General features: G+C 56.5%; 1 protein-coding gene and 1 long non-coding RNA gene across 2 annotated transcripts in view; one reads left to right on the top strand and one right to left on the bottom strand.

The window, feature by feature from the left end:
- The window catches only part of LOC138063480 (uncharacterized), a 91,135-nt gene that overhangs the window by 21,410 nt on the left and 43,277 nt on the right, over positions 1-26,448 (top strand). The window lies entirely within an intron of this gene.
- Positions 1,092-2,039, bottom strand: LOC138063477 (olfactory receptor 14A16-like). Its single transcript, XM_068923113.1, has one exon. The coding sequence runs from the start codon at positions 1,974-1,976 to the stop codon at positions 1,092-1,094; it is 885 nt and encodes a 294-aa protein (XP_068779214.1). The 5' UTR covers positions 1,977-2,039.

Here is a 26,448-nt window from a genome sequence, read left to right as displayed (position 1 = left end):
CATGCAGGCATTTCCGAGACTATTCCCCATCTCCACTGGCACTGGTCACTGAGAAATGAGCCCCAAATCCAAACGGTGGTCCCTGATAACATGAGGACTCTGAACTTTGTCCTCCGCAGCCCATGCAGTTCACAAGCAGAACAGCAAGCCTTTTTGTGGTGCAATCCCTTGGGTGAACTTTTGACTCCATCTTCTGAAGAAAGCCCAGATTTCAGGCACATCACAGAGGAGATTCCCTTTTACTAGAAAACGGTTTTCTGGAGGCCAGGTGTCGCATAAGGGTGCCCAAAGCCTGGTGCTGCCTGTGCTCACAGGAATGCACAGGGAAGCACAGCCCTTCCACCACCACATTAGGAGAGCACTTAGGCCATATACCCACACTAGAGCACAGCAGGCCAGTGTGGAAATAAGGAGAATAGCCCTGAAAAGACAAAGTCCTCCTGGTGATGCTGGATGTGTCTGCAGGAAAGCTGCAGCCCCTATGCAAAGGCTGCAGTGAGGACATGCCTGCTGTGGCAGCGGGGGGTGGTTCGGAGGAGCACCGCGTCTGTCCCCACAAGCTGCGTCCGGACTTTCCTCCCCTCCGCTCCTGCTCTGCTTTGAGTGTTGGAGCACTGCAGAGGGAAGGGACCAGCCCATGGTGACAGCTGGCTGCCATCCTCGCAGGAAAGGGGTGTGAGATCACACCCTGACTGTGGCCAGGGGAGCTGAGCTCTTCTAATGGACATGGGACCCATGGTCTCAGCCTGTCTGTACCCATCTCAGCCTAACTGTGCCCCTGAACACCCTTGGGGTCAGTGCCAAAAGAGACATTGCAAAGGGAAACTCTCCTCATTGCATTGACAGCATCTGAGGGAGCTCAGACCAGAGGACTCTGAGGCTCTCCCATCTCTCCTGATGAAGAGGGGAGCCTGACTTCCTGCTTCAACACAGTCTCCGGGTCAGATTTGAAAGAGAGATTCCTGAGGACAAGTGGCATGAACCAAAACGTTTGTGTCTTTTGACAATTACGTAAAAGAGAAAAGTAGGAAAGAAAGAAAAGAACACATAACACATACCCTGGGAACGATGAGTGGATGCACGTGGGACAGTTACTGGGGCTGATATTGTCCCAGGTGAATCAATTTCCTCAGGGCCTCCTTGAGCTCCTTGTTCCTCATGCTGTAGATGAGAGGGTTCACTGCTGGAGGCACCACCAAGTACAGAACAGCCACCACCAGATCCTGAGATGGGGAGGAGAGGGAGGGGGGCTTCAGATGGGCAAACAGGACAGTGCTGACAAACAGGGAAACCACAGCCAGGTGAGGGAGGCACATGGAAAAGGCTTTGTGTCGTCCCTGCTCAGAGGGGATCCTCAGCACAGCTGTGAAGATCTGCACATAGGACAGCACAATGAAAATGAAACACCCAAAGATTAAACAGGCACTAAACAGAAGAACTCCAACTTCCCTGAGGGATGCATCTGAGCAGGAGAGCTTGAGGATCTGGGGAATTTCACAGAAGAACTGCTCCACGACATTGCCTTCACAGAGTGGTATGGAAAATGTGTTTGCAGTGTGTAGGACAGCAGTCAGAAAACCAGTGCCCCAGGCAGCTGCTGCCATCTTGACACAAGCTCTGCTGCCCAGGAGGGTCCCGTAGTGCAGGGGTCTGCAGATGGCAACAAAGCGGTCGTAGGCCATGATTGTGAGAAGATAGTATTCTGCTGAGAACAAAAAGAGAAACAGAAAGACCTGGGCAGCACATCTCGAGTAGGAAATGGCCCTGGTGTCCCTCAGGGAGTTGGCCATGGATTTGGGGACAGTGGTGGAGATGGAGCCCAGGTCGAGGACAGAGAGGTTGAGGAGGAAGAAGTACATGGGGGTGTGGAGGTGGTGGCCATAGGCTTCGGCTATGATGATGAGGCTGTTTCCCAGGAGGGCAGCCAGGTAGACACCCAGGAAGAGTGAGAAGTGCAGTATCTGCAGCTCCCGCATGTCTGCAAATGCCAGCAGGAGGAAGAAGAGCGAGCTGTTGGACTTTTGCTCCCTCAGGGCCCATGGGGACTATTCAAGGAAGAGCAGACATTAAGAAGATAGGAGAGGCTTCCGTGAGCAAAACTTTCCCATAGAACCCCCTCAAACACACACATTCTCTATCCTCATCTCACCAGGACTGCCACTGAGCTCCGTGGTTTCAGCTCCTGTTTTTGCTGCCTGAGTTTGCCGTGAGGAGCAGGGGCCTCTTCCCATGCGCTCCAGAAGAGTCAGTCCTGACCCACAGCAGTGGGTACATGGGGATATAGGTGACTAAACTTTCATATTCACAGTTTTAGTCAGATTTCATCCACTCATAATGTTGAAGGGCCTTTCAGTATCTTCACTCTCAGTTCTCAACAATGGGGGATCATTCATAGTTTTAAAGGTTTTGTTTGTTTTCTTTTAGATTCCCCTGTCATCCCTGAGGAGGACTCTTGGTGACAGAGATCGTCAGCATTGCAACTGCACTTGGCAGTGATAAGCAGTGAAGAGCTGTGATTCCTGAGGGGCAAAAGGATTCACTGTGTCTTTAGTGCAGAGGGAGGAGAGCTGGCCTGCCCATCCCTCTTCTTCCCAGCTGCCCTGTACTCGCACCTCCAAAGGTGGAGGACACTTGCACTCATGTTACCATAAAAAGAAATGACACCACTGAGAGCAGAGGAATCTAGTTTCAAAAGGCACATCACTAAACTCAGTAGCCCTTTTCAGAGCACCTGAGGGGAGTCTCAGCCTTCCCCTTCTAGCCAGGAGCACATCAGGCTCATCCCAGCTGCCCACATCCAGCTGCCCAGCAGCATTTTCGTGGCCTTAACACCTAGATGGCTTCTCCATGAGGCACTGAGATGACACCCAGATGCAAGAGGAGAGCTGTGCCCTTCTGGAGGGCAGCTTGCAGCCCAGCCCGACACCCCAGGGAAATAGTCCAATGTCCTAAAGATGGAGTGTGCTGAAGAGAGAGTTGGCTCACTCCCAGCCCCCAATATGCATTGCCCAGAGCCCCACAGTCTAGAGGGGAACTTGGGCACCTCCATGTCAAGGACATGTCTGCATGGCAGGACCCGCAGGGCTGGTGTCTGAATTGCATCTGAAGCTCCCCCTACCCAGAGAGTCCAAGGGGAAGGGCAAGAGCAGCACGGACAGGTGGGAAAGACAGAGCAATACTGTGATATTTCTGCCAAAGGAGGAAAGAACAGGGAGAGACAAGAGACATGCAGGAATTTCTCCTCCTCTGGATGTCTGGCTGCTGAGGAAACAACCCATGCCCTGGACCCCACAGCCCCGAGGGCAGAGGGCTGTGCTGGGAGAGATGAGACACTGCAGTTTGTAGCTTCCTCTCACACTTTGACCATGACTCTGCTGCCTGGAGCTGTCTCCATGGGGAGCTGTTTCTCTGTCCCCACATTTCTCCTCTGTCAGTGCTCACAGGCCCCATCCCACCCGCTGGGCACTCAGCTCTGCCCTGAAGAAACCTCCCAGGTGCAGGGCACTGACCAGAGGCACCTCCATGTTTGCAGGGGCTAAGGGGCAGGCAAGACAAACCTTGATGGGGCTGGAAAGGTGATGCTGGTTCTGTCTGTAGGCTGCAAGGTGGATGAAGAGATTTACTGAGTCCCTCCCAGAACTCCTCCTCTCTCGCTGTCACTGTTTTGGAGCCTCAGTCCCCTGTCTAAACCTGACAGATCTATTAACATTTCACCCCACCCAAAGAGAAGAAAACTGAAAGCAGACACTCATGAAAGCTCCTTGCCTTTCAGGTATCCCTGCCCTGACCTTCTTTTTGGAAAGGCCCCTCCAGAAATGCTCTCGGGGTGAGCTGGGGCTCTGAGCAGCCCTGACCCATGCAGCACCCTCTGGACGGGAGAATGAACCCGCCTACCACGGGTCAGTCCTCCCAACCAGAGCTTCTCCCTGCAGCACCATAGGCAGTTCCCCAGGAAGGCTGAGTGCTGACCCTCACAGGCAGCAGTCACGGCCCTGGGCACACAACACCCTGGAGTGCAGGGACACTGCTCTGAATTACAGACCTGGGCAGACCTCTGTGCACATCCCAGCTTCACATCCCTGCAGCAGCCATTCCCAGGAGAAGGTAGCTGCATGTCCTGTCCCTCTGGTGGTGTGGAAGGGAATCCTTGCTCTGAAGCAACACCAGTTCCATAGAAGAGGGACTGGGATACCCATCCTTACAGACCCTATGAGCCATGGGATGTGGTAGCTTTAGAGGGCCCCTCAGGGAACCTCATCCACATTGCCCTGCAGCCAGAGACTTACTGCGTTAGCGGCTGTGCAGATTTCTCTTCCAGTGAGCTCTCAGCTCCCACTCTTGATTGTCTCACCCACTCTCGATTGTCTTTAACTTCTTTCTATCTCACTCATCTTGCTCATCTTCCTTGTCTCCTCTTGGCACCTGCAGGCAGTGCCCAGAGCCCTGCTGATCTTTACAGAGGAGCTGCTCCTGCACAGAGCTGTCTCTCAGCAGTGCTGCCAGGTTGCCAGGAGCCCCGTCCATCCCAGGAGTCCAACCTGGGAACAGTGGCCCAGCTGAAGCTGTGATCTTATTTGTCCTTTGCACTCCCTCCTCCTGGGAAATGTTCACTGAGGTAGACTAAAATAATCCCCTATGGTCTCTCTCTAAACAGTGGGGAGAGGCTGGTTCCAGCATTGTAATTTGTCTCATCAGAGGAGGGTTATCTACAAGAGGTGGAAACATCCCACTCTGGAAGCCCCTATTCCCATCTCTTAACACAGACAAGAGGGGAGTTCATTTTCCCATGGCTCAGGTATTGATTCAGATGAGTTAATCTGCGCATCTCATGCCAGCTTAGAAGCCCCTGGGATGGAGTGGGATTCAGCTGCCTCTCGTGAACTCCACAAACACACAGGAGGTGACATTCCCCTTGCCCAAGCTGAAGTGCACACAACAGAGATGCCTGCATGAGAGCTCCTTCTCTAAGCTCCCAGTATAATCCCTGGAGATGGAGGCTGGGAGTCAGTTGCTCACACACAAACATCTGGTGACATTTGAAGAGACAGAGGTGATCCAAGGCATGGGCCAATGTCTGTTTGCTCTGATGGAGCAACTGGGAGACCTGCATCCTTCTAAAGCATGAGGTGGGGGCCAGATGGGGAATTTCCTTGGCCATTTGAAATGACCCTAAACGCCTGCTACAACTACAGCTCCACTCACTAGGAAGGGCAGACACAGGCACATCTCCACATTGCAGACCACTGATGTAATTCAGTGCAGACACTTGATTTCATGACATAAAAATAGACTTGCAGAGCCATGCCAGGTGCCTGGGGTGTCCCATACAACTGCATGTTTCTAGTAGATGCTGCATGGGAAACCCTTCAGGAAAACCATGCCCTTTTGAAGTGGTTGCTGGGCAAGTGCCCCAAGGCATCTTGGAGTTCCTACCTGTGCCCACACAAAGGAATCCCACCACTTCCTTTAGGCATAGTCCAGCCCATCTACCTCCAAGCATGCTGCATAGATGGGAGGCACAGCACACCATGGTCTCAGCTACATGCCTACACTCTCAAACCCTTCTAATTCTCCTCTCCCTAGCTGTCTTCTCACCTCCAGAGGATATGAACAGGGACTGTGCTATTGGTGCCCATAGGGTAGCTGGATGGCAGGCTGCCCAGGCCCAGGGACTTTCTCAGTGGCACTACAGGGTTTACGCTCTTAGTGGCAACCTCATTTCACCATTACATCTGCTATCTATCTGCTCTCTGCTCTCAATCAAAGCCTTTGCATACATCAGGTCCTTGGTAGCAGGTTTCTCCAGGACAAACCTTGGGGCCTCGAGAAACTTGGGGATTTGGCCAACAAAAGCCTCATAAAGTTGTACAAGGAGAAGTGGCAAGTCCTGCATTAGAGGGGCAGAACACCACATGCATCTGGACGGGCTGGGTCCTGACCGGCAGAGGAGAAGGGCCTGGATGTTACGAGGGAGGCCATGTGAGCCAGTGGTGCGTGCTCACCACAAATGGGGCCAGCTGCATACGGGGCCACATTAGGAAGAGAGCGGCCACCCAGACAAAGGCAGTTATTATCCCCCTTGACTCAGCACTGGTGTGGCCACATCTGGAACAGCGTGTCCCAGTGTGGGATGCCCAGTGCTGGAGGAATGGGGAGGAACTGGAGAGGCTCCAGAGGAGGTCTGCCAAGAGGGGATTGGGGCCTAAGTGCATGGCCTGTATGGAGAGGCTGAGGGAGCTGCACTTCTTTAGCCTGGTGAAGGAGAGGCTAACGGCAGTAGAGGAAGAGCCTGTGACTGCTCAAAGGGTGGTTTCAGAGATGATGGCACTCTTCTTGGGAGTGGGAAACAGCAGGAGAAGGGGAAAGAGCCACATACTGCAGCTAGAGAGGTTCCGACATGACCTTAGGAGGAGGAAATGTCACTCCAAGGGTAGTGCGGTGGTGCTACAAGCCACCTGGAGGGAGTCAGTGATCAGCCCCTGGCTTTGTGTTTCAAGGAAAAGCAAGTGAGGACAGAGAGACATCAGCAGAGGTGGGGAGATTCCAGGGTGACAGCAAGGTGGGGAAGCAGGCTCGGTGTCTACAGTCTGCAGGGAAACAGGCACAGGCGTGGGACACTGTAGGACAGCTTGTGGTGGAGGCAGCCAAGGGCCCTACCAAGGCTCAAAGCCTCCAACACAACTGAGGTCTTTGTCCTCTTCCCTATGGCTGCTGTCTCTGCCACCAAGGCCTCAGAAAAGACACCGTGTCCTTTAAAATACAGTGCTGCCTTGCTGCCTCGTCGTCCCCAGGGAGCCCAGGAGGTGCCGTTTCATTGCCCTGCACTCGGCGTTGCACATCTTCTCACTGCCCCTGCAAAGAGCCCTGAGCAAAGCATTACGGAAAGCATCACCCTACCCAGGGGCTGGCGGTCAGTGCCTGGCTGATCTGCTTGATAAAACACATCAAGGTTTACCTGGCATCAGAGCCACCTAAACATTTCCTTTGCCTACCTGCAATCAGGGCCTCCAACTCGCTGCTCTCATCAATCCCTAGGGAGGCTTTGTGCATAATGGCCCTCAGTAGGGCTTCAGAAGAAACTTTGGGATTTACTTCTGACTTTGACTTCTTGAGAGGTTTGTTCCATCTCCTCTCAGTAGCTCAGATTCATGGACTCAGCACCAAATACACCAGAGGGGCCATTACAATGCCCAAACCCCTAACAACCCATGCCACTCCCCATAACTTTCCTAGTTCTTCAGTCCTTCGGGGGGCTCATTGGAGACGTTTCAGGAGTGTATTTACAAGAGCACGATTTCAATGAGCACCTAAACAAAAAAAGGATTTTTATTTTTAAAATTTCCTTAATGTTTCCACTTACAGAATAAGTCAGATCCACATTCTTCAACTGGCGTTGACCCAGAGGGTCTCCTAATGAAGTCCTGATGTGTAAGAAGAGTAGAATTTTTGGTAGCAGACGTGGGTGGACAACCTCCCTCCTCACCTCCCCAACTCTGCCCTTTCTCTCTTCAGCCACTGGGGACTTAACATCACTCTTGTTAAAATCTTCACTTTTTTCCACTCAAGTTGGTAGCTGAATGGTACAGCTCCTATGCACCAATTCCCACCTCCTTTCCTTAGAGAACTAGCTGCAGATATTAAGACAAGGATTTGTCTTAATTACAAATAAAGCAAAATAAAACATGATACAGTTTATTAAAAAAAATACACTTCTCAACTGCCTGTGAAGTCCAAGCTGCCTCCACTGAGGTCCACTTTCCACAAGGAATAACCTTCCTTGACGTGTTTGAAACTGAGAGAGAGAAACACACCTAAGGAGCTGGCGAAAGACAAAATTAGACTCCTGAAAGACGAGGCAAGCTTCAGGCTCCCTGAAGCTCAGAGCAGCAACTGGAAACTTTCACCATATCTGAATGGGTAAAGAGCAAGGGGTGGAGGGAAACTATGGGAAGTGCATATGCCCAGGTAGTCTGGTGCAAAGAGAACTTCAGAAAGGATCAATTTAATGAGGACATGGGAAAAGAAGTGAAAGATGACTGAGATAACACCCAGAGCATAACAGACAGAGCTGCGGTAACACAAATTGAGGGGCAGATCAATATTTCTTCGCCTGAGATTCATACTCTTCCTCCAAATTTCCAGGTTCATCATGCAAATAGATTGATAGGAAAATTAGTCCAGCATTTTGAGCTGATGAGAGTGTGTTCGTATTTTTCAAATGTGGAAAATAGTTCTTCACCTTTCCAGGCAGAGCTCACGTGTCTACCCACAAGCATCCAGTGGCACTTGGAGAGACCCCAGTGTCTCTGAGGTCCCTGCCTGGGCCTGGCAGCTCTCCCAGGGCACCTGTGGGAGACTGGAGGCCCTTGGAGCTGCAGATGGAGGCTGGGCAGAGGGGACCGGGGCACCTACAGCGGCACCAGACATCCATGACCCTGAGACTGCATCCCACCCCACTTCTGAAAATCACTTCTCTTTTCAACCAAAAACATAACACAAAATCTCCTCCCCCACAAAGACGACTGTACGAAAAGGAAACACAGGAAGCATGATAAGAACACAAAGTATCCTAAAAGCTGAAAAGTGTAACAAAACATTTCTTCACCTTAGATCGTTTTCTTAATGACTTAGTTGTTTCATTTTTATTGACAGTTCTAAGCAGTTCTTTTATAATACATCCTACACCACCAGAAAAGATATTTTTGTGTCTCACACGGAGCCCAGGGCTCCAAAACCAGTCCCTGCCCAGGGCTGTCCAAGCCACCTCTCACTCTTTGCCCAGAGCGAGTCACATGCTGAGGTGTCAAGTTCTTGCAAATGATGGAGGAAAGCAAGGTGATCAGCTCCAATCAAACGCTCTGTTTATTGACGGCCTAATTTGCACACATCTCAACATACTTGTTTTATAGTGACATCTTAAAAGAGTCCCTAAACATCTAGCCACGCTGCCTTTTCGTTCCCTGCATGGTCAATGAAGCGTGACTCCATTTTAGGCAACAACAGGGATGAGACTGCTCTCACCCAATGCCAGGTCCCTTCCGCGCAGAGGTTTATCTCTAACTCAGTTGCCTGCTTTTCCCTTTCTAGTCAGGGGAGAGAAATAGGTTTTCTCACTGGTAAGGCTTCATAGACGACTTCTGGTGGCCAGCTAATGCTCCAGAAAGTTTCCCGTAGGTTCTGGGTCATGTATTCTTGGGCATTTATCCCATAGCTTCTGGGTCCCTTTTACTGACATTTTCTGAACATTTCCATTAGAATTGGGCCCACACCATCAGAAAAGATATTCTGGGCCTCACACAGAGCCCAGCACCACCTAAAACACTCCCTGCCCAGGGATGCCCATGCCATTCCTCCTTGCGCAAAGCACATCACACTGAGATGTTCAGCTCTCCCAAATCACAGTGGAAAGGAGGGTAAGCAGCTTCAGGGAAATACTCTGGTTTTGGAAGGCCACATTTGTGCAATCTCAGCATATCTGGGCTACAGAGACATCTTAAAGCAGTCGCTAAACACCCTAGCCATGACCCCTTTTCAGTCCTTGCACGGGCAATGAAGCGTGACTCCATTTTAAGGGGCACAAAAGGGATGAGACTGGTCTCACCCTATGGGAATATCCATACCTATATACACACATACAGGAATTCATCCCAGTACATTTCCTACCGACCCTCTGAATGGAGAAACTTTCTTCCGAGGAACTACTATATTTAAACGGACATTTCCAACTCTTCTTCTGCCTCTCTGTCCTCTCTTCTTCCTCTGCCTAGTCTCTCTCCCCAGAGCTCTCCAGGGAAAGGTTCACTGAACCACAGCGCTGAGGGTGGACGAGACCTCTGGGCACCACCTTGTCCAACCCCGCCGCTCAATGCAGAGGGAACTAGAGGAGGTTGCTCAGGGGCTCGCCCCAACTACGCATTGTCCACAAAGGCGCTCAGAGTGCGCTCCATCCCACGGTCCAGGCCACTGATGAAGAAGTCCAACCGTGTTGCCCCAAGTGTTGATCACTGGGGGATACCACTAGTAACTGTCCACCAGCTGGACCTCCGTCCCCTCCCAGAGCCCGGGCACCCTTCTCCACTCGGGACACTGCTGGGCAGAAACCGGAGACCTCGGGCCTCTTTTGGCCCCAGATGTGTCTCCATGTGGACACACGGAGGACAGAGACCCCGTCCAGACCGGGAAGGACACGTCCTCGTGGCCAGGACGTGCCGCTGCCCCACCACCCTGCCGAGAAAAGTCCTTTGCTCTCTGCTGGGTCGCACCAGCCCCCGGCCGGTGGGTTTAGCTCTCGGTCGGACCCGATTTCTGAGGTCAGATGAAATCGCTCCCATCTTCGAGCCCATTTAAACCATTTGTGAACGTCTTGTGGCCTCTTCTGTTCCGGCTGGAGAGGGTTATTCTGCCTTCAGCTGATCCCCTTCCCTGGGGACGTAAATGAGCGAGACGGGAGGATTTTCCCCAGGAGCTTCCTGCAGGGCCATTGCTGGACAGCTCACGCGGCTGCTCCTGCTCGGCCGAGCTCTGGGAGCAGCCGGAGTTTGCTGCTTTTTCCCCATTTGAGGAGGCCTCTGCCAGCCCCAGCACAGGGGACAGGGACAGCCGGGCTGTACCACGGCTGGGGAGGGGGGTGACAGCTGGGACATACCACGGCTGGGGATGGGGTGACAGCTGGGATGTACCACGGCTGGGGAGGGGGGTGACAGCTGGGATGTACCACCGCTGGGGAGGGGGGTGACAGCTGGGCTGTACCACCGCTGGGGATGGGGGTGACAGATGGGCTGTCCCACGGCTGGGGAGGGGGGTGACAGATGGGACGTACCACGGGAGCGCAGCAGGGCAGCAGGAACAAGGGGCCGCCCCCACCTCCACCTGTGCGGCAATGCCATTGCTCTGTCTGCACGTCACTCAGGACACATCCCGCCCCTCCCAGGCATCGGTTGGCTCGCTCCCTCCAGCGCGCTAGCTGATTGGCCAGCCGGCCGGCAGGGCGGGGCCCTCCTGCAGGGCTGTGGAGCCCTCGGCCGCCCCGAGCGCTGCCTCCGCGGGGATATTCACCGCGCGGCGTCACGGCCTTTTCTGTGCGAGAAGACCGGAAAAGCGTGACGAGAGGCAGGAAACGCAGAGCCAGCTCCGCGAGAAACAAGTGGAAATGCCCGGGGAGCGATGGCGGGCGGCGTGTGTGACACTGGGCTCTGGGACAACGGGACCCATCTCCTGCCCGCCCCACGGCGCCATGGGGCGGCCGGGGCCGCCGTCCTCTCCCAGCCCCCGCCAGCCCGATCTGTGTCCAGGGCATTTCCAGCACCAGTGGAATGAAGAAAATGCTGCGTGTCTCCCTGCAGGCAAGGAAGATGCAGAAGGTGATCCCAGATGTGCTGCAGCGCCTGCAGGATGCCGATGGGGAGATGGACGCCAAGGCGCTGGCGGTGCTGCGCAACGTGCTACACCACGCCAACCCACGGCAAACCAGCCGCCTGGCTGTGCAGCTGGCCCACGACCTCCTGTCCCTCTTCCCCAATGTGAGGACGGTGGCGGGGAGCTGCTAGGAGGCCCTTTGTGGTTCCCCCCAACCACCGCTGCTGAGGTTGCTGTGCTTGCCCTGGCAGGAGGTCAGCACGGTGCGGGAACTGGCCATGCGGCTCTTTGGGGAGCTGCTGGGCCGGGCAGTAGGCGGCGAGAGGCAGCGCATGAAGCAGCTGGCACGCCAGGGGCTGCTGCCCCTCTTCTTCCATCTGAGTGACCCACACCTCGGTGCGGCACAGGTACAGGGCACCATGGTGAGCTGTGAGGCCACCCCAGTAGGCACCTCAGGCAGTGGCTGTGGGGGGGCTCTGGCCTGGCCGTGGTGCCATCGCCCATCTCCCCACTCCTCCCCAGGCTGCCCAAGCAGCCCTCGTGGAGGCTGCAAAGCTCCTCAGGTGGAAGCAGCTCCGGAAGCTGGCCAAGACGCTGCAGACCTGGCGCATCGGCGAGTGCCTGGTGAGGAGGCCCCAGCAGTGCCAGGCCTGTCCTGGTGGTGCTGGCCCCTGTGCCAGTGGTGCCAGCACCTCTGCTGGTGGAGTCAGTCCCTCTCCCAGCAGTGCCAGCCCTTGTCCCAGCAGTGCCGGCATCTTTCCTGGAGGTGCCGGCCTCTATCCCAGCTGTACCAGGCCCTGCCCCGCAGGTGCCAGCACCTCTCCTGGTGGTGCCAGCCCCCGTCCTGGTGATGCCAGCCACTGTCCCTTCTGTGCCAACACCTTTTCCAGTAGTGACACCACCTGTCCTGGCTGTGTTAGCCCCTGTTCCGGTTGTGCCTGTGCCTGTCCTGGGAGGGGGGATGGGCCCAGTGTTGCCAACACCTGTCCTAGAGGGGGACGGGTGTCTCAGGGAGGGGGACAGGCCTGGCGGTGCCAGCACCTGTACCAAGGGTCTCTGCAGCTGCAGGAGGCTGGGCCGGTAGCCAGCGAGTACGTGAGCTGCAGCTGCCGGTACCTGGAGGACCCCCGGGCCCCTCTGCGCGAGCAGGCTGTGCGCTTCATTGGTGAGCCCCCCCGGCCCAGACACCCCCAACCCTCTCCCCAGCCCCGAGGTCCTTCTCCTCAGGCCCCACGTCCCTCTCCCAAGTGCCCATGTTCCTCTCCTCAGTGTCTCTGACCCTCTCCCCAGCACTGGATCCCTCTCCCCAACACCTGGGACCCTCTTCACAGTCCCTAGGTCCTTCTCCTTAATGCCTGAGTCCTCCCCAGCCCCCATGTCCCTCTCCCAAGTGCCTAGGTCCCTCTCCTCAGAGTCTCTGACCCTCTCCCCAGCACCAGGTTCCTCTCCCCAGCCCCTGGGTCCCCCTCCCCAGCCCCAGGGACCAACTCCTTAATGCTTGGAGCCCTCTCCCCAACACCTGGGACCCTCTTCCCAGTCCCTAGGTCCTTCTCCCCAGCCCTCGAGTCCCTCTCCCCAAACCCCCAGTCCCTCACCCCAGCACTAGGTTCCTGTCCCAATGCCCAGGACCCAAATCCCTCTCCCCTGGCTGGATCTCACCTTGTGATCGGCTGTGTGTGCCTAGGGCTTGCTGGGCGGCTCCTGGACTGGTGCAAGGAGAAACTGGAGGAGATGTGCAGCCGTGCGTAGGGCACGCGGGGTCGGCCGGGGCTGGCGGGAGGAGGCCGGGGCTGGAGACGGAGGGAGTTTCTTGGGTATTTGTGGGACGGTGTTTTTGACTATGCAGAGGACACCTAGGCCATGCGCCAGGCCGGAGGGCTCTTGCATACCTTTCCTGAAGGGAATCTGGGGGCATTTGGGGGATCACTGAGCCCAGACAGATCCCCTTGTGCCCTGCTGCCCCTTGGCTGTCTCTCGAGCAGGGGCCTGGGGTCTCCGCTGATACAGAGCTTGATTGCTGCTCTCTTTCCTCCCATCTCAGTCCTTCAGCACTTGGACAATGACAGCAGCCCCACAGTCCGCTGCCTGGGGATATCCACAATCTTCATCCTCCAAGCGCCCCGGAAAGCATCCCCGTCAGGCTTCACCATCCGAGCCCTGTGCGCCCGCCTGCAGAGAGCCTGGCAGCGGTGGCACCCAGGCCCAGGTGCCGGGGTGGACTGAGCAGCCCATAATTCGGCATCCCCCAATTGCCAGTCCACTCCCTGCGCAGAGCACGTTCAGCAAAGCAGGTGGCTCTGGGCCGTGTCCCACTGGGCTTGCACAAGAATGAAGACACCACAGTCTGCCTGGGAAATCCTGTTGCTGTGTTTGCCCACACCCATATTAAAAAGCTTTGTCTTGTGTTCACCTGGAAGGCTGGGCCAGATGGGGCTGGTGAGGGCTGCAGGGTGAGTGTGGGAGGAGGAGCACAGATGCCATGGAGAGGGGGCCGATACAGCTGGAGAGCAGGAGGTGATGGAGGGCATGGGAGTGTGCGTACTTTGTGGGGCCCTGTGGTGAACCCAAAGGCAAAGCAACTCACAGCCACCTCTGAGGCGTCTCAAGGCACGTGAATTGCCCTGCAGCCCCATCAGGACACATCTGTGTGCCTTGTAGTACATCCCAGGTCCCTCTGTGCACCTTTTGGAGCTCCTTGGAACCCCAAGAATGGCCTGTTCTTTTGGAGCTCCTTAGAACCCCAAGAATGGCCTGTTCGAACCCCTACAGAGCCTCCCCAAGCCCTGCTCCTCCTGCACAGTTGCCCCTGAGCCACAGGGCTCCCCAGGCCTGCACATGGCACTGGGTCCCATGTCTCCTCTGGCATCTCGACAGACACCCACAGACGACATGGGGCTCTGGATGTCTCTAGCAGTGCCGCAGCAGACTGGTGCCTTCTCCTCCTCCTCCTCCTCTGGGTCGTAGGGGTTCCCCACAGCTCTCCTGGGACATGGGGTCCTTGGCGAGGTCCATGATGCTTCCTCTGGGGTTCCCCACAGGTTCCTCGGTGCCTCCTCCTCTGGGGTCCCCCCTGTCATGCCCAGAGCCAGGTGTAGCACCAGCCCCCATAAGCACGCAGCACCCCTTGGGGGTGGACCCCCTCCATCCACCCAAAAAAAACCCTCCCCTGCTGAGGGCCCTGCAGATGTCCCCTCCCCCACAAACAAGCCCCAAAGCCACAAATCCTGCCCAAAAGCCCTTCACAGCCCCCAGACCCTGCCCCAACACCCCAGTTAGCCCCCACATGCCTCCAAACTCTGACCCAACACCATCCTCAACTCCAGAACCTCCCCAAACCCTATCCCAAAGCCCCAAACACCCCCAAACTGCCCCCAAACCCTGCCCCAACAGCAGCAAGCTAGTCCTTGAATACACTTTAGTCTCAATTAACACACATGCCACTAGAATCAATTAGAGGAAACATGGGGGCCCAGCCTGGAAGCCCCACACCCTGCATGCCTCCCACACCAGCACAGCTGGATACCGAGGTGCACAGGCCCAAAACACCCCCAAACCCTGCCCCAGCACCCCCAAAACCCTCTCCTAGGATACCATTACACCCCAGGGCCCGCAAATCTTCTCCCAAAGTTCCCAACCCAACATGTACTGGGGGGAGTTATCTGCTAGTGTTAATGGCCCCTTGATTGTACCAAAATGTTAAGGTAGAAAAGCAGGAAAGCTTTTCAACAAGCTTGATTGTTCTAGTAAATAGTGGCTGTGATCTGTTTCTCCCCTTTGACTCGGTCTCCTTTGGCAGAAAAGGGAGTTTACAGCATCTTTTGGTGGACTAGGTTGATTAGTGGGCACACAGGTGACAAGAAGACTTTTCTCCTTTCCTTTCGAACCATTTCTCAGAACCTTCTGGACATGCAAAACGCCTCCCTAAAGGGGGCTGCTCTGGGATGATTGCACTGGGCACAATGGTTAATGAGGCCATGAAGATACAATTTCCGGCTGCAGAAATGAAAGCCTCAGGAAAAGTTGGAGAGGACACTGAAGGGCTCTGGCAAAGCCCCAGCCCTGCTGCAGGAAACAGCACAGCTTGTAAGCATGTCCTCAGGGAAGGAGAAAAGTATTGCTCCAGCCCATAGGACAACGAGTGCTAGTCAATACTACTTTTCATGACCAAAGTGTTGCAAAAGCAGAAAGGACTGCAGATGTCCTGCTCTTTGGGTAGCAGATTATGGAGCATTTGGCAAGTTAAAACACAAATCCTAAACCTGAAAAAGAAACATTTTAATGTAGCTTTGAGCAATGATCTTTGAGGAACGGTTCCACGAGTCACACTTAAAGCTCTGGAGAAGTGCTCTGCACTTCTGAAAGCCTCATGGCCTCAACAGTTCTTTGGGACTGTTTTGCATGGTAACCCTTGGAAGGAGGATAACTGGAAGAGAAGCAGCAAGACCTAGTCATCCAGTCAGTCATTTCAGTCGTCTCGGAGGAAGTCTGAAACAGAGGGAAGTAAATTAAGGGCTCTCACTACTTCAGCTGGATAAAAACTGACAGAATGAAGGCTTAAGCAAGCATATATGAAGGTTTGAGAGAGAATATTGAACAATAGAATAATACTGAACCACAATACAAGTAATATTTTTATGGAAGATGGTAGAGGTAAGTATAAGGGATGCTCCTACCTACCTAACAACCACAGCTTAATTGCTGTACGGAAAGTTTCCAACAAGTTTGCTCCGTAATGCATGATGGCAAGTGATGTGTTCAGACCTTTCCTTTAAGGAAAACTGAAAAGAACATGGTAAGGAGGAAAAGACCATGCCTATATTGAAGAGTATTCATTTAAAAGAAAAATGTCAAGTCCCAGAGATGTCTACTGGTTTTACCGAGTACTGGTATGAATCCTTTTTGTGCTTGGTGGGTGCTGCCCTTAAAGACCTGACGGCTTTCCTGAGCTCCTGGACCCTTCAGAGCTCCCTCCCACAGGACCCCCCAGCAGTGCCCTGGAGAGGCCCAAGTCTGCCCCTCTGAAGTCCAAGGTCTGGACTCTGCTCCTGCCCTTCCTCAGTGCCTCCAGGATCCGGGACTCCATTATTTCACGGTCCCTGCTGTAGACAAGGCTGACTCTGCCAGCCCTGCTCAGTTCCTCCCCGTCTCCAGCTTCCCGACCCAGGGCAGCATCCCCCTTCTTGGCCCTGCGGCAGGGGCCGGGCCGGGCCGGCGGGGCTGAGGGCGAGGGCCGGGCCGAGGGCCGGGGCGAGCGGGAAGGGGGCCAGCTGCGGGGCGGCTCCGCGGCCGGGCAGGGCCGGGCCGGGGCAGGGCTGGGGGCGGGTCGGGCTGCGGCCGGGGCCGGGCTCCAGGGCGGCGGCGCCAGGCCGGGCCGGGCCTGACAGCAGCGCTCCGCCTGCGCCCCGCCTGCCCCGCCCTCTGCGCTGGCGGGCCAATCAGCTGGCGAGGGCAGGCCGCGGGCCAACGGCAGGGCCGGGGTGAGCCGTGAGCGACACGCAGGCCGCCCAATGGCCGCCGCGCCTGGCCGTGGCGCAGCCCGTCTGCCCGCCCCCCCGCCGGGCCTCGGCCCCGGCCCGGGAGTTTGGTGCTGCCGCGGGCGAAGTCCTGGCTCTGCAGCTGCCCGGCCCGAAGGTCTCGGCCACGGGAAGGGAGGCGTCGCGGGGCCGTGCTGGTGCCCCGCCGAGGCAGCTGCCGGGCGGGAGCTCTGGGCGCGAAGGCCGGAGGCTTTGGGGCACCGCCGGCTCCGGCGTGCTCGGGGCTGGGGCTCGCCCAGAGGGATCGTCTCTCGGTGCCGAGCCCCGAGGAGCGGTTTGTCCTGGACGTGCAGGTCCAGCCCCACCGCGGTGTCCGCGGGGCACCCGCTGGGGGATGGCTGTGGTGGTGGTGGGTGTCAAAGAGGTTGGTGTGGTGGGTCACAAGGATGGCTGAAGGGCTGGAGCGTCTCCCGTCGGAGAGAGGCTGAGGGAGCCGGGAGTGTTTCGCCTGGAAACCAGAGTGGTGGTGGGATGTTTTCCGGGTGTCCAAACAGGTGATGTAGGGAGGGTGTGAGGGGGACGGAGACCGTGGTTCGGAGTGGTTGTCAGTGGTGTGGAGTGAGAGGAGGAGAGGGAATGGGCACCAAGTGGCCAAGCAGGAAATTCCACCTTGTTCACTGTGAGGGTGGTCAGAGAGTGGAGCAGGTTCCCCGAGTGTCTGTGGGGTCTCAACTGTGTGAGATACTGCAAACCGTCCTGGCCTGGTCCTGGGCAACCTGCTGTAGGTGCCCCTGGTTGAGCAGGGGTTTGGAGAAGGGGATCTCCAGAGGTCCCTGCCAACATCATCTATTCTGTCACTCTGTCAAAACAACAAAACTCAAGTGAAAAAAACAAAACTCATACCCAAAACAGCCATTCAAAGAAAAAAATGAAGTAGCTGGAGAGTTGCTAGCAGCAGGTAGATTGGCTCAGTTATTTTCAGTGCTTGTGGATGGGGGGAGGGAAAAGAAATAGGATTTTCAATTCCAAGCTCTGTTGTCTTCATATCATGCTCATTAAGAAGAAAGAAAAAAAAAACTCATGGCTTTCAGGATGGAGGCAGCTGTGATGTTGCTGCTGGGAGGTGGAAGGACTACAGGGGAGAGGCCTGGAGGCAGCAGCCCCCTCATCTGCCTCCTGCAGCAGAATTTATCCACGTGCTGGTGGCCAGGACTTCCCTGGGGAAAGGCTCTCGCCCTCTCTGCTGAGTGGGAGAGCCTGGGAAAAGGAGTTTCTGAGCTGAGATGCCAAGCACCGAGTGCTGGGGGCTCTCGCTTGGTCTGGTCGAAGAACTGGACGCATTGGGAGGGTGGTTTTCTTTCTTTTGAGGGAACAATTTCCTCATGGGAAGAAGCAAAGACTAGTCCTAGACTAGAAGTGGTGTAGAATGGATGTCCATGACTCTGTTTGGCACCTTCCTTAGTCCTGGCATTTCTATTTCTGTGTGGCCAGATGCAAGGGCCCTTGGTACTTCCTTTTCCTCCTTTGGACACCTCATCTGATAGTGGTGGACCTTTCTCTCTACAGGGCCATGTTGGCCAAATCCTTGGCTCCCAGCAATCAATGCACTGCCATCAGTTCCTGCCTCCAGTCCCACTTCTCTCAGCGTGTCCTCGCATGAGAGATGCTCCAGAGCCGTGGTCATCTTTATGGCCCTTTCCTGGAGTCTGTGCAGCAGGCCCATGTCTTTCTTGTACAGGAGAGCCCACATTTGGACACAGCCCTCCAGGTGCAGCCTCACCAGTGCTGAGCAGGAGGGAAGGAGCTCTTTTCTTGACCTGCTGGCAAGGCTCTTGCTACTGCAGCCCAGGATACTGTTGGCCTCCTTTGCCATGAAGGTGCACTGTTGGCTGATGACCAGCTTGTCCACCAGGACCCGCAGGTGCTTCTCTGGAAAGCTGCTCCTCAGCCGGTCAGTCCCCAGCCTGTTGTGGTGCATGGGGATAGTTCTTCCCATGTGCAGGACTTGGCGCTTTCGTCTGGTGACCTTCATGAGGTCACCTTCTGGTGGACCTTCTGCCCATTTCTCAGGTCCCTCTGAGTGGCGGCACAATCATGTGCTGAATCAGCCACTCCTCCCAATTTTCTGTCATCTGCCAGCTTGCCTCGGATTCCTTTGGCCCCATCATCCAAGTCATGAATGAAGATCTTAAACAAGGTTTGCTACATTGCTCCCAGGATCCTTCCTGGACTGCCTCCATTCGGCTGTGCTCCCATACAAACCCAAGAGGTACCTGAAGGCAGAATTAGTCCACGTCCTGCTCTAATGAATGATGTGACTGGGATTTTATGGCATCACCTTCCTCTGGTTTTCCCAGTCCTTGCAAAGGATTCCTTGCTCTTGACCCTCCCTCACTCACAAACTAGACGCAAGGGCGCGCAACACGCGTCTTCAGGAGAGTGTTGCAAATGCACCTCAGGCTCCGAGGAAAGTGTCTTGCCATCTTGGGCACATAGGAAAGAACTATCACTGCTACAAAACACTGGAAATGTCTTGCAATGTCATAAATGTAGAGACTACATAGGATGAAGAAGAAAGCTAGGAATTCTTCCCAAAGAAAGTAAACATCTCCCTGGCCACCGGCAAGGAGGTCGCAGGCTGCTCCTTGCTGACAGATTTGAAGAGTGCCACTCAGCAGACTCACACCCAGTCCCCAAAGGAGAGACACGGGCAGTCCCTGGAGGAGAATCAGCCTGGTTGTGAGGTAAATGTGGACCAGGCAGCAGTCGTGTATGTTATGGGTAGTGGGCTGGGGAGGGCTCTGGGGAAGGAGGTGCAAAGGCCAGAGGGGGAAATGCTGAGCTGTGGGTCTGTCCAATTGCTGTGTGGGGCTGGTGTGTGCACATCAGCAGAGCTGCTTAGGCAAGAGCAATGCAGGCCTGAGCCCCTTGTGGCTAGTTGTAGGGGTCAGAAGGGATTGCTTGTTGGAGCACATCACAAGGCAGCTACAGGCACCGCTCCTGTGCGCGAGGCTCCTGCCTGCCCTTTTTGGGAAGGCAGGTACTGGGACGCCCGGCACAGACGCTCACTGCGAGCTCGCTGGGAAAGGTCAGCACTTTCTCTCCCGTTATGGCCAGAGGAGGAAGGCAGCTTTTCCCTGTCAGCAGGGTAGTGTGAGCACTGTGCATGCAACTGCAGAGACATTAGTTAAATGTGAAAACAGAAGCTGCCCCCCAAAGCGCTGTGTGTTCTGCTGCAGCCTGCCTGTTGCCTTGGGAGTTGCCTTCCAGGTGGAAAGTAGAGGGCAGCCGGGAGAGTAAATGCAAAGCAGGCAAAGTAAGAGCTGGTCAAGGCCACCTCTTTCTCTGTCCCTCTTAGGATCACTTGAGTGAGCTTTAATTCTGGAGGTGTTTGAGAAGGAGGCATTTTGAATAGCCCTGCAAACTTAGGAAAATGTCACCTTCAAAAACTAAGAAGCCAACTTGCCCTCTTTTCTCTCTTCTTCGGATGATTAGTTTCATTTGGAAGGGTACTTAATTTTTGGAGTGGGATATGCTCTTCTAGGACTGACTTTTTTGTGTGTTTGAATCTCCTCACAGCTTAGGTACTAGACTTATTCATTGATGATTAATAATCACAGAGAAGTTTTAATGCCCTGTTGTCTAATAAGGCAAGAGAGATAAAAATTTGGAAGAGTTTCTTTAAAATGCAGCTCTTAACCCTCTGGCATCCAAACAGAAAGCAGGTGAAGATCTTCTCCAATTCCAACTTTAAATGCATTTTGAACCAAGGAGGAGCTCCCTGGGAAGCACAAACCCATGAGAAGCTTGTAACAGCCCCCCATCCCGCGTGGGGACCAGGCCAGGGCAGCATCTCCCACGGGGCGGGCTGCGACGGGGGTCGAGCGGGGCTGCGGTGCCCCCCGTCAGGGGGTCCCGGCCTCCCCCCACAGAGGCGTCCCGGGAGGACGGTGGCAGCAGGGCCGAGGTCGGGCACCATCAGGGAGGGGTCTCTGCCCATTTTGGAGGCTGGACAGCATGGGGAGCCCCCGTCCTGTCCCCGAGGGGAGGCGCTGGGTCCCCCTGGGCCCGTGGTTCAGCCCGGCCCCGATTCCATCCCGGTGCGGCAGTTATCGCCGTGGGAACGCGGATGCAGCGGGCTCCAGACGTGTTGCCCGGCACTGCGTGGGGCAGCAGGAGGATCTGGGCTCTCCCTGGAGCAGGCACTGCGCGGGGCAGCAGGAGGATCTGGGCTCTCCCCGGAGCAGGCACTGCGTGGGGCAGCAGGAGGATCTGGGCTCTCCCCGGAGCAGGCACAGGATCCCACCGCCCCTCGGCGTGAGCCATGGGGAGGCGAGTCAGAGTGCAGAGTTGGGTGCCGCAGCCACAGCCGGTAGGAGGCGCTGGGTGGGATGGGAGGCAGGTCAGGGCCATGGGGCTGGGGGCCGGGGTCGGTCCTCGCAGTGTCCCCAGACCCCCGAGGGGGTGGTAGGCAGGGACCAAAGTGGTACCTTGGATGGTGTTGCCACGACAGCCATCCCGTGCTGGGTCCCCACAGCTCTTCAGAGCTGACAGCCACAGACATCCCCTCCCTGTCCCCTCCCCATCCCCATCCCCATCCCCATCCCCATCCCGGGAGAGCTCCTGGGGAAGGGTTTTTACGCTCCTGCTGGTCAGGGTCCCGGTGGCACACACACAAAGCTGATGCTCTTTCAAATCCAAACAGCCCCTTTGGGTCCAGGCAGGTGGCAAGAGTACCCTTAGGGCAGGAGCTGTCTGTATCAAAAGAGGAAGAGCTTTTCCTTCAGTCCTAAAATCCCAGAAACTGCCTGGCCTCAGGCACACAAAGCCTCTGGGTGACAACAAGGCTGACACAATGGTGAAGGGGCGGGGGGTGCAGACCACTGCCAAGAGCCCTGGTGCAGGGTGCAGCCGCCAGGGCTGGGACAGCACAGGGGCTAGAGCTCCAGGCACACAGTCCCTCGCATGGCACCAGCCCCTTCGGGGGGCTGGGGGTCACGGGACAGGGTTCCCTCCCTGGTGGCTGCACACTTGGGGCTGACAGCTCCATTGCGCAAGGGGCTCTTGTCCTGCTCACCTGGATCAGTGCGTCCCCTGTCCTTGAGCAAGGCCACCGCACATGCACAGAGCAAGGCCACAGCCGAGGCATGGGGACACTCAGTTCTGCCCTGTGCCGTTTCCCAGCAGGGCATCGTGAGACGGTTTCTCACCTTCGTGGGGACCATCCTGTGGAACTTGTGGCTGTGGTGTTTTATCCAGCTGAAGACGTGGGGGAGAGGCGAGCAGCAGGGCAGCCGAGGAAGAAGAAGGCTCCAGTGTACTCAACTGGGTAAGAACCTCGTGGCCAGAAGTACCCTCAGCTTCTGGCAGCGGAGGCAATGGGGAAGGTGCCCTCCAGGTTCCTGACACAGGGTCTGGGGTCAGACTGTGGCATGGCCCTTGGGGACACGGGCCTGTTCCATTGTCTCCAACATGGCCCTGCTCCTCCCACAAGGACAGACCCTTGTGGGGAAAGCCAGGTGTGGCAGCTGGGAGCCATGGCAGCCCCATCATGCACCACCGTGGTGTGTCTTGCAGGAGCCACATCCAACCGCCATGTGCAGCCCCTCATCAACGGTCAAAGACCTGCTCTCTCCTACAAGAAAGGGACAGGCTCCTTCGTGGCACAAGTCATCTCCGCCTTGGTGAGTGCCGGCCTCGTGTGGGCTCTGGTGCCCCACCAGTGCCGTGTCACTGATGCCAGCTCACTTGGTTTCCCACAGACCTGGGCTCCTGCCTCTGCTGAGAGGCGAAAACGGACACAGGCTTTTGGCATCCTGTGGCGAAGACCGCCAGATACCTGTGTTCCCTGTGAGGTAGGGGAAAAGGCTGTTTCGTGCCCTTGTTCCTCCATCTTGGGGCCTTGACTCTCCCCTCCGTGCCTCAGTTTCCCCATCCTGGATCTAGCACTGGCCCACTGGGCAGCCTGTGGGCTAAGTCAGAGGAGAGGCTAGCTGGAGGCTCTGCAAGCAGCAGGGTTTGAAAGAAAGGTGCTGGTCGAAGGCCAGGCGAGAGTGGGGCTCCTTGGGGTGTCTCCAGGGAGTTCATCTTGGGGCAGTGATAGTATCGGAGAGGAGGGGGACAATGCAGTGTAACAGTCTGAGAAGAGCGTGGGCAAAGGGGCTCTCTCTGGAGCCGTCATGGGCAGGAAAGAGCAGGCTCTGCCCAGGCATGTGTGGGATGAGGACTGTACTGCTGAAGGCCCGTTGGAGCAGGTCAGGGACCAGGAGGAGATGGGGAGCAGGCTGAAGATTGTGAGGAGGCTGGAGAGTGGGATGAGGTGCTGAGGGCAGCCTGACAGCAGCAGTTAGGGACAATCTCCCCCCGGTGCAGCAGGGGAGGCTGGGGTAAGGGCAGCCCCCCGGGGCAGGACAGGCTGCTTATCCGTGGAGTCAGGGGAGGAGAGCCCAGGCATGCACAGCGTGATGTGGGGTATAAGTACATAACTAGGAGCTCGGGAAATATGTGTCTCTTCCTAAAAAGTCCTGAATCGTCCCTCACAAAGGAACCTTTTGGGTGGGTGGCTCAACACCATTGCATTGAAAGTGGAAATAAGGTGGGTGCTTTCACTGGAAGGGAAAAGAGGGCCCAGGAAGCTGCTTCCTGTGTCTGTGGGAAGGCCTGGGGCTGCCGTGGGGCAGCATGCAGAGCACCGGGGCCCCTTGTGAGAAGCTGTGTGGGATGAGAGGACTGTCATGGGGCAGCATGTGGAGTGAGAGCTGTGTGGTGCTGCCTGGGGAATGAGAGGGTTGTGGGCGTTGCCAGGGCTGGCAGCTGCCCTTAGGGCAGCATGTCCTGCAACCCCTGCATGTGGGGCCCTGCTTGGAGGGAGCCCTATCCCTCTGCCTCCCCACATCCCCCTTTGCTCAGGGTGGGGAACCATGTGTCATTGCAGTCCCTGACAGCGAGCAGCGAGACGCCGAAGCCCAGGAGGACAACCGGCCGATGGGGAAACCTGGGGGGTACCGTGGCGCTGAGCACCAAAGCGCTGCCTCATCCCGTCTGTGTAAGAGGAGCACTATGGGGAAGGGCTCCTCTGAGGAAGGGCTGTGGGAGTGGGGAGATGGGAGGGTTTGTGGGCCGAGGAGAGCCCTGAGGGGAGAGTGTGGGTACCTAGCTGCACGGGGCGGGAGGCCCAGTGCTGGGCGCTGCAGAAAATGGGAGAAAGGGGTGAGTGTCTGCCCACTTGTGGAGCTAAGGGGAGGGTTAAGTCAGGCTGTTCTGTGTGTGGAGCAAAGGAGTAGGCTCAATCAGGGTGCTTGAGGGTGAAGCCTGCCCAGTGCTTTGGGGCAGTGAGCAGGTGGATTTCCAGCCTTCCCCATGTGCCGAGAGCATAATTCTCTTGCTCCTGTGAAAGCACCACAGAAGGCTACTTGTGACCGACTGACCTGACAGTTTCTCCTTTTGCAGAGTGTGGAGCCATGCAGGCTGTGGCTCCCAGTCCACCAAGCCAACGTGACGAACGTAAGCGCTGCTCGCAGCTTCCCGAGTGCTCAGCTCGGGCCTGCTCTCCTGCCAGGCAGAGACTGTCCAGAGCTTGTCTCTGCAGTGACGGTGGCCCTGGGGGACACGTGTGGGGCACTGAGCTGTCGCTGCTTGAAGCGACCTTGTGTCTATGTAAGAGGAGCAGGCTAGGGGAACAAGGCATCGGGACAGCTGGTTCCCCGCTGCAATGGAGGAAGGGTTTGGGGAGTGGAGGGAAGGGAGGCACTGGGGGTTGGGGGGTGATGGACGTGTGAGCCCCAGCCATGTGGGGTGGGAGGAATGGTAGTGGGTGTTGGTGGAAGACGGGGGGTTACTGATAGGTCTGGACGCAGTCCTGGAGCAAAGGTTTTCGGGATGGTCTCGCCCCTGCTGCTTTGGTTGGTGAGCAGGTTTTGTGCAGCCTTCCCCATGGGCAGAGGTCAATAGGTAATAGAAAGGCAGGGTTTCACTCCCTTCTCGCCTGCTGGCAAGCAGCACACCGGCACACCAGGGATGAATGTGCCCAGGCAAGTCATTTGGAAAGCCAGGGTCAGGGGAGGTTTCCCCAGAGGCGGGTGGGAAGGGGGATGTTATGTGCAGGGTGTTTGTTGGTCCCGTGCCTCGTTCATGTGCAGTGCAGGGGTAGGTAAAAGCCTTTATTTTGATGGGGCCTGCCAGAGATATGCGAGGAAGACGAGGGACATGACCACGCGCCCCAGACCAGCAGCTTTACCGAGTCGAGCCAGGATCCCACAGCCGACTGCAGAGTGGACAAGGAGCCCTGAGCCACAGGCCTGCTCGCCCGAGCCGATCGTCGTTGACGACGCACCAGGGACAGGCGACGCTTGGGACACCATTTGGTGCTGGACCCAGGACATGAGCCAGAGCCTGGAGAAGCCTTCAGCCTCGCTTCAGGTGAAGGGGTTCGCCTGTCTTGATGGGACAGGTGGTGGGCAGCAGTGTGCGGAAGGGATTGGGACACAGAGGAAAGGCCAGGCTCCAGCAGCCTGAAGCAGCAGGGAAAGCAGGAGGGCAATGGGAGCAGTTTGGGGGGAGTCCTGAGAGACTTAGGGGTTCTTGGGTTGTTAGCTTGTGATTATTGCCTTGAGGATGTACTCCTTAGAGGTTATTGCTTTGAGGTGGGCTAGGCAAGTTGTCCCTGGGAGCTCCCAGCCAATCTGCAAAAGGGCCGAAGAAGGCTCCTTCGGACTCACTGTACCACCAATGTCTTCTGTTGTAGAGCCCGGAGAGCATCGCAGTGCTGATCCCAATCCCAGAAGCAAGCAACAACAACGTAAGCATGGCTCACAGCCCCCCACATGCTCACCGCCATGCTGCTCTGTGTCCACGCACAGCTTGGCCAGGTTCTGCAGATGGGTTTGTTGGTGCAGGCTTTCTAGTCCCCCTGAGAAAACACGCCTGCTGAAAAGAGGGTGAAAAGTGCAGGCGGTGCAGCTGGTGTGGCTGTTAGAGGGAGGGCAAGAGCCCGAACCTAGGACTAAGAAAAAGTCCAGGGGCCCATTTTGTGGTGGATGTGAAGGAGAGGTGCAGAAGGCGGGCCCAGTGGGTGCCGCCAGCCCGCCAGTGTGATGGGGCTCGGAGCTAGTGTGTGCGTGGAGATGTAGAAGGCTGTGTGGGGGTGCTGGAGGCCCAGAAGGCTGAGCGGTGGCCACAGCACCTTGAGGGCTGTGCCGCGGCAGTGGGAGGGTCTGGGAGAGGCAAGGATGGGGCAGTGGCTGTTGGGAGTTTGCCAGGAAGGCTGGTGTGCAGTGCTGGTGGTGGGGGTACGGGAGATCTTTGAGAGGAGCCTTTGAGTAGGCGTAGGGCAAACGTGGGCTGAGACAGCCTCAAGACCTTATAGTGCATTTGTGTAGGGAAGAGGCTGGGAGGTGAGAGCGGGGCTGCCTTGAGCGCAGCACCGCCGATGGCCCCTTTGTCCCTGGAAGCGCTTGATGGCCAGGAGGGGTGTTGCCTGGAGGAGTAGGGGCGGGGGGCTGCTAAGGGCACTGGGGCGGGTTGTTGTGCGGTGGGCAAGCAGGCGGTGCTGGAAGTGGTGGTGGGTGGCAGGCAGCAGGAGGAGGGAGCGGCAGTGTTGGTTGGGGCATGGGTGCCATGG

The sequence above is a fragment of the Struthio camelus genome, chromosome 32 (assembly GCF_040807025.1).
Source record: "Struthio camelus isolate bStrCam1 chromosome 32, bStrCam1.hap1, whole genome shotgun sequence".
Classification (NCBI taxonomy): Eukaryota; Metazoa; Chordata; class Aves; order Struthioniformes; family Struthionidae; genus Struthio; species Struthio camelus.
This window is presented reverse-complemented; position numbering and strand designations above follow the sequence as displayed.

What these genes read in the sequence shown, in the direction of transcription:
- LOC138063477 (XM_068923113.1), bottom strand. Translation starts at nt 1,976, where the DNA reads ATGCGGGAGCTGCAGATACTGCACTTCTCACTCTTCCTGGGTGTCTAC.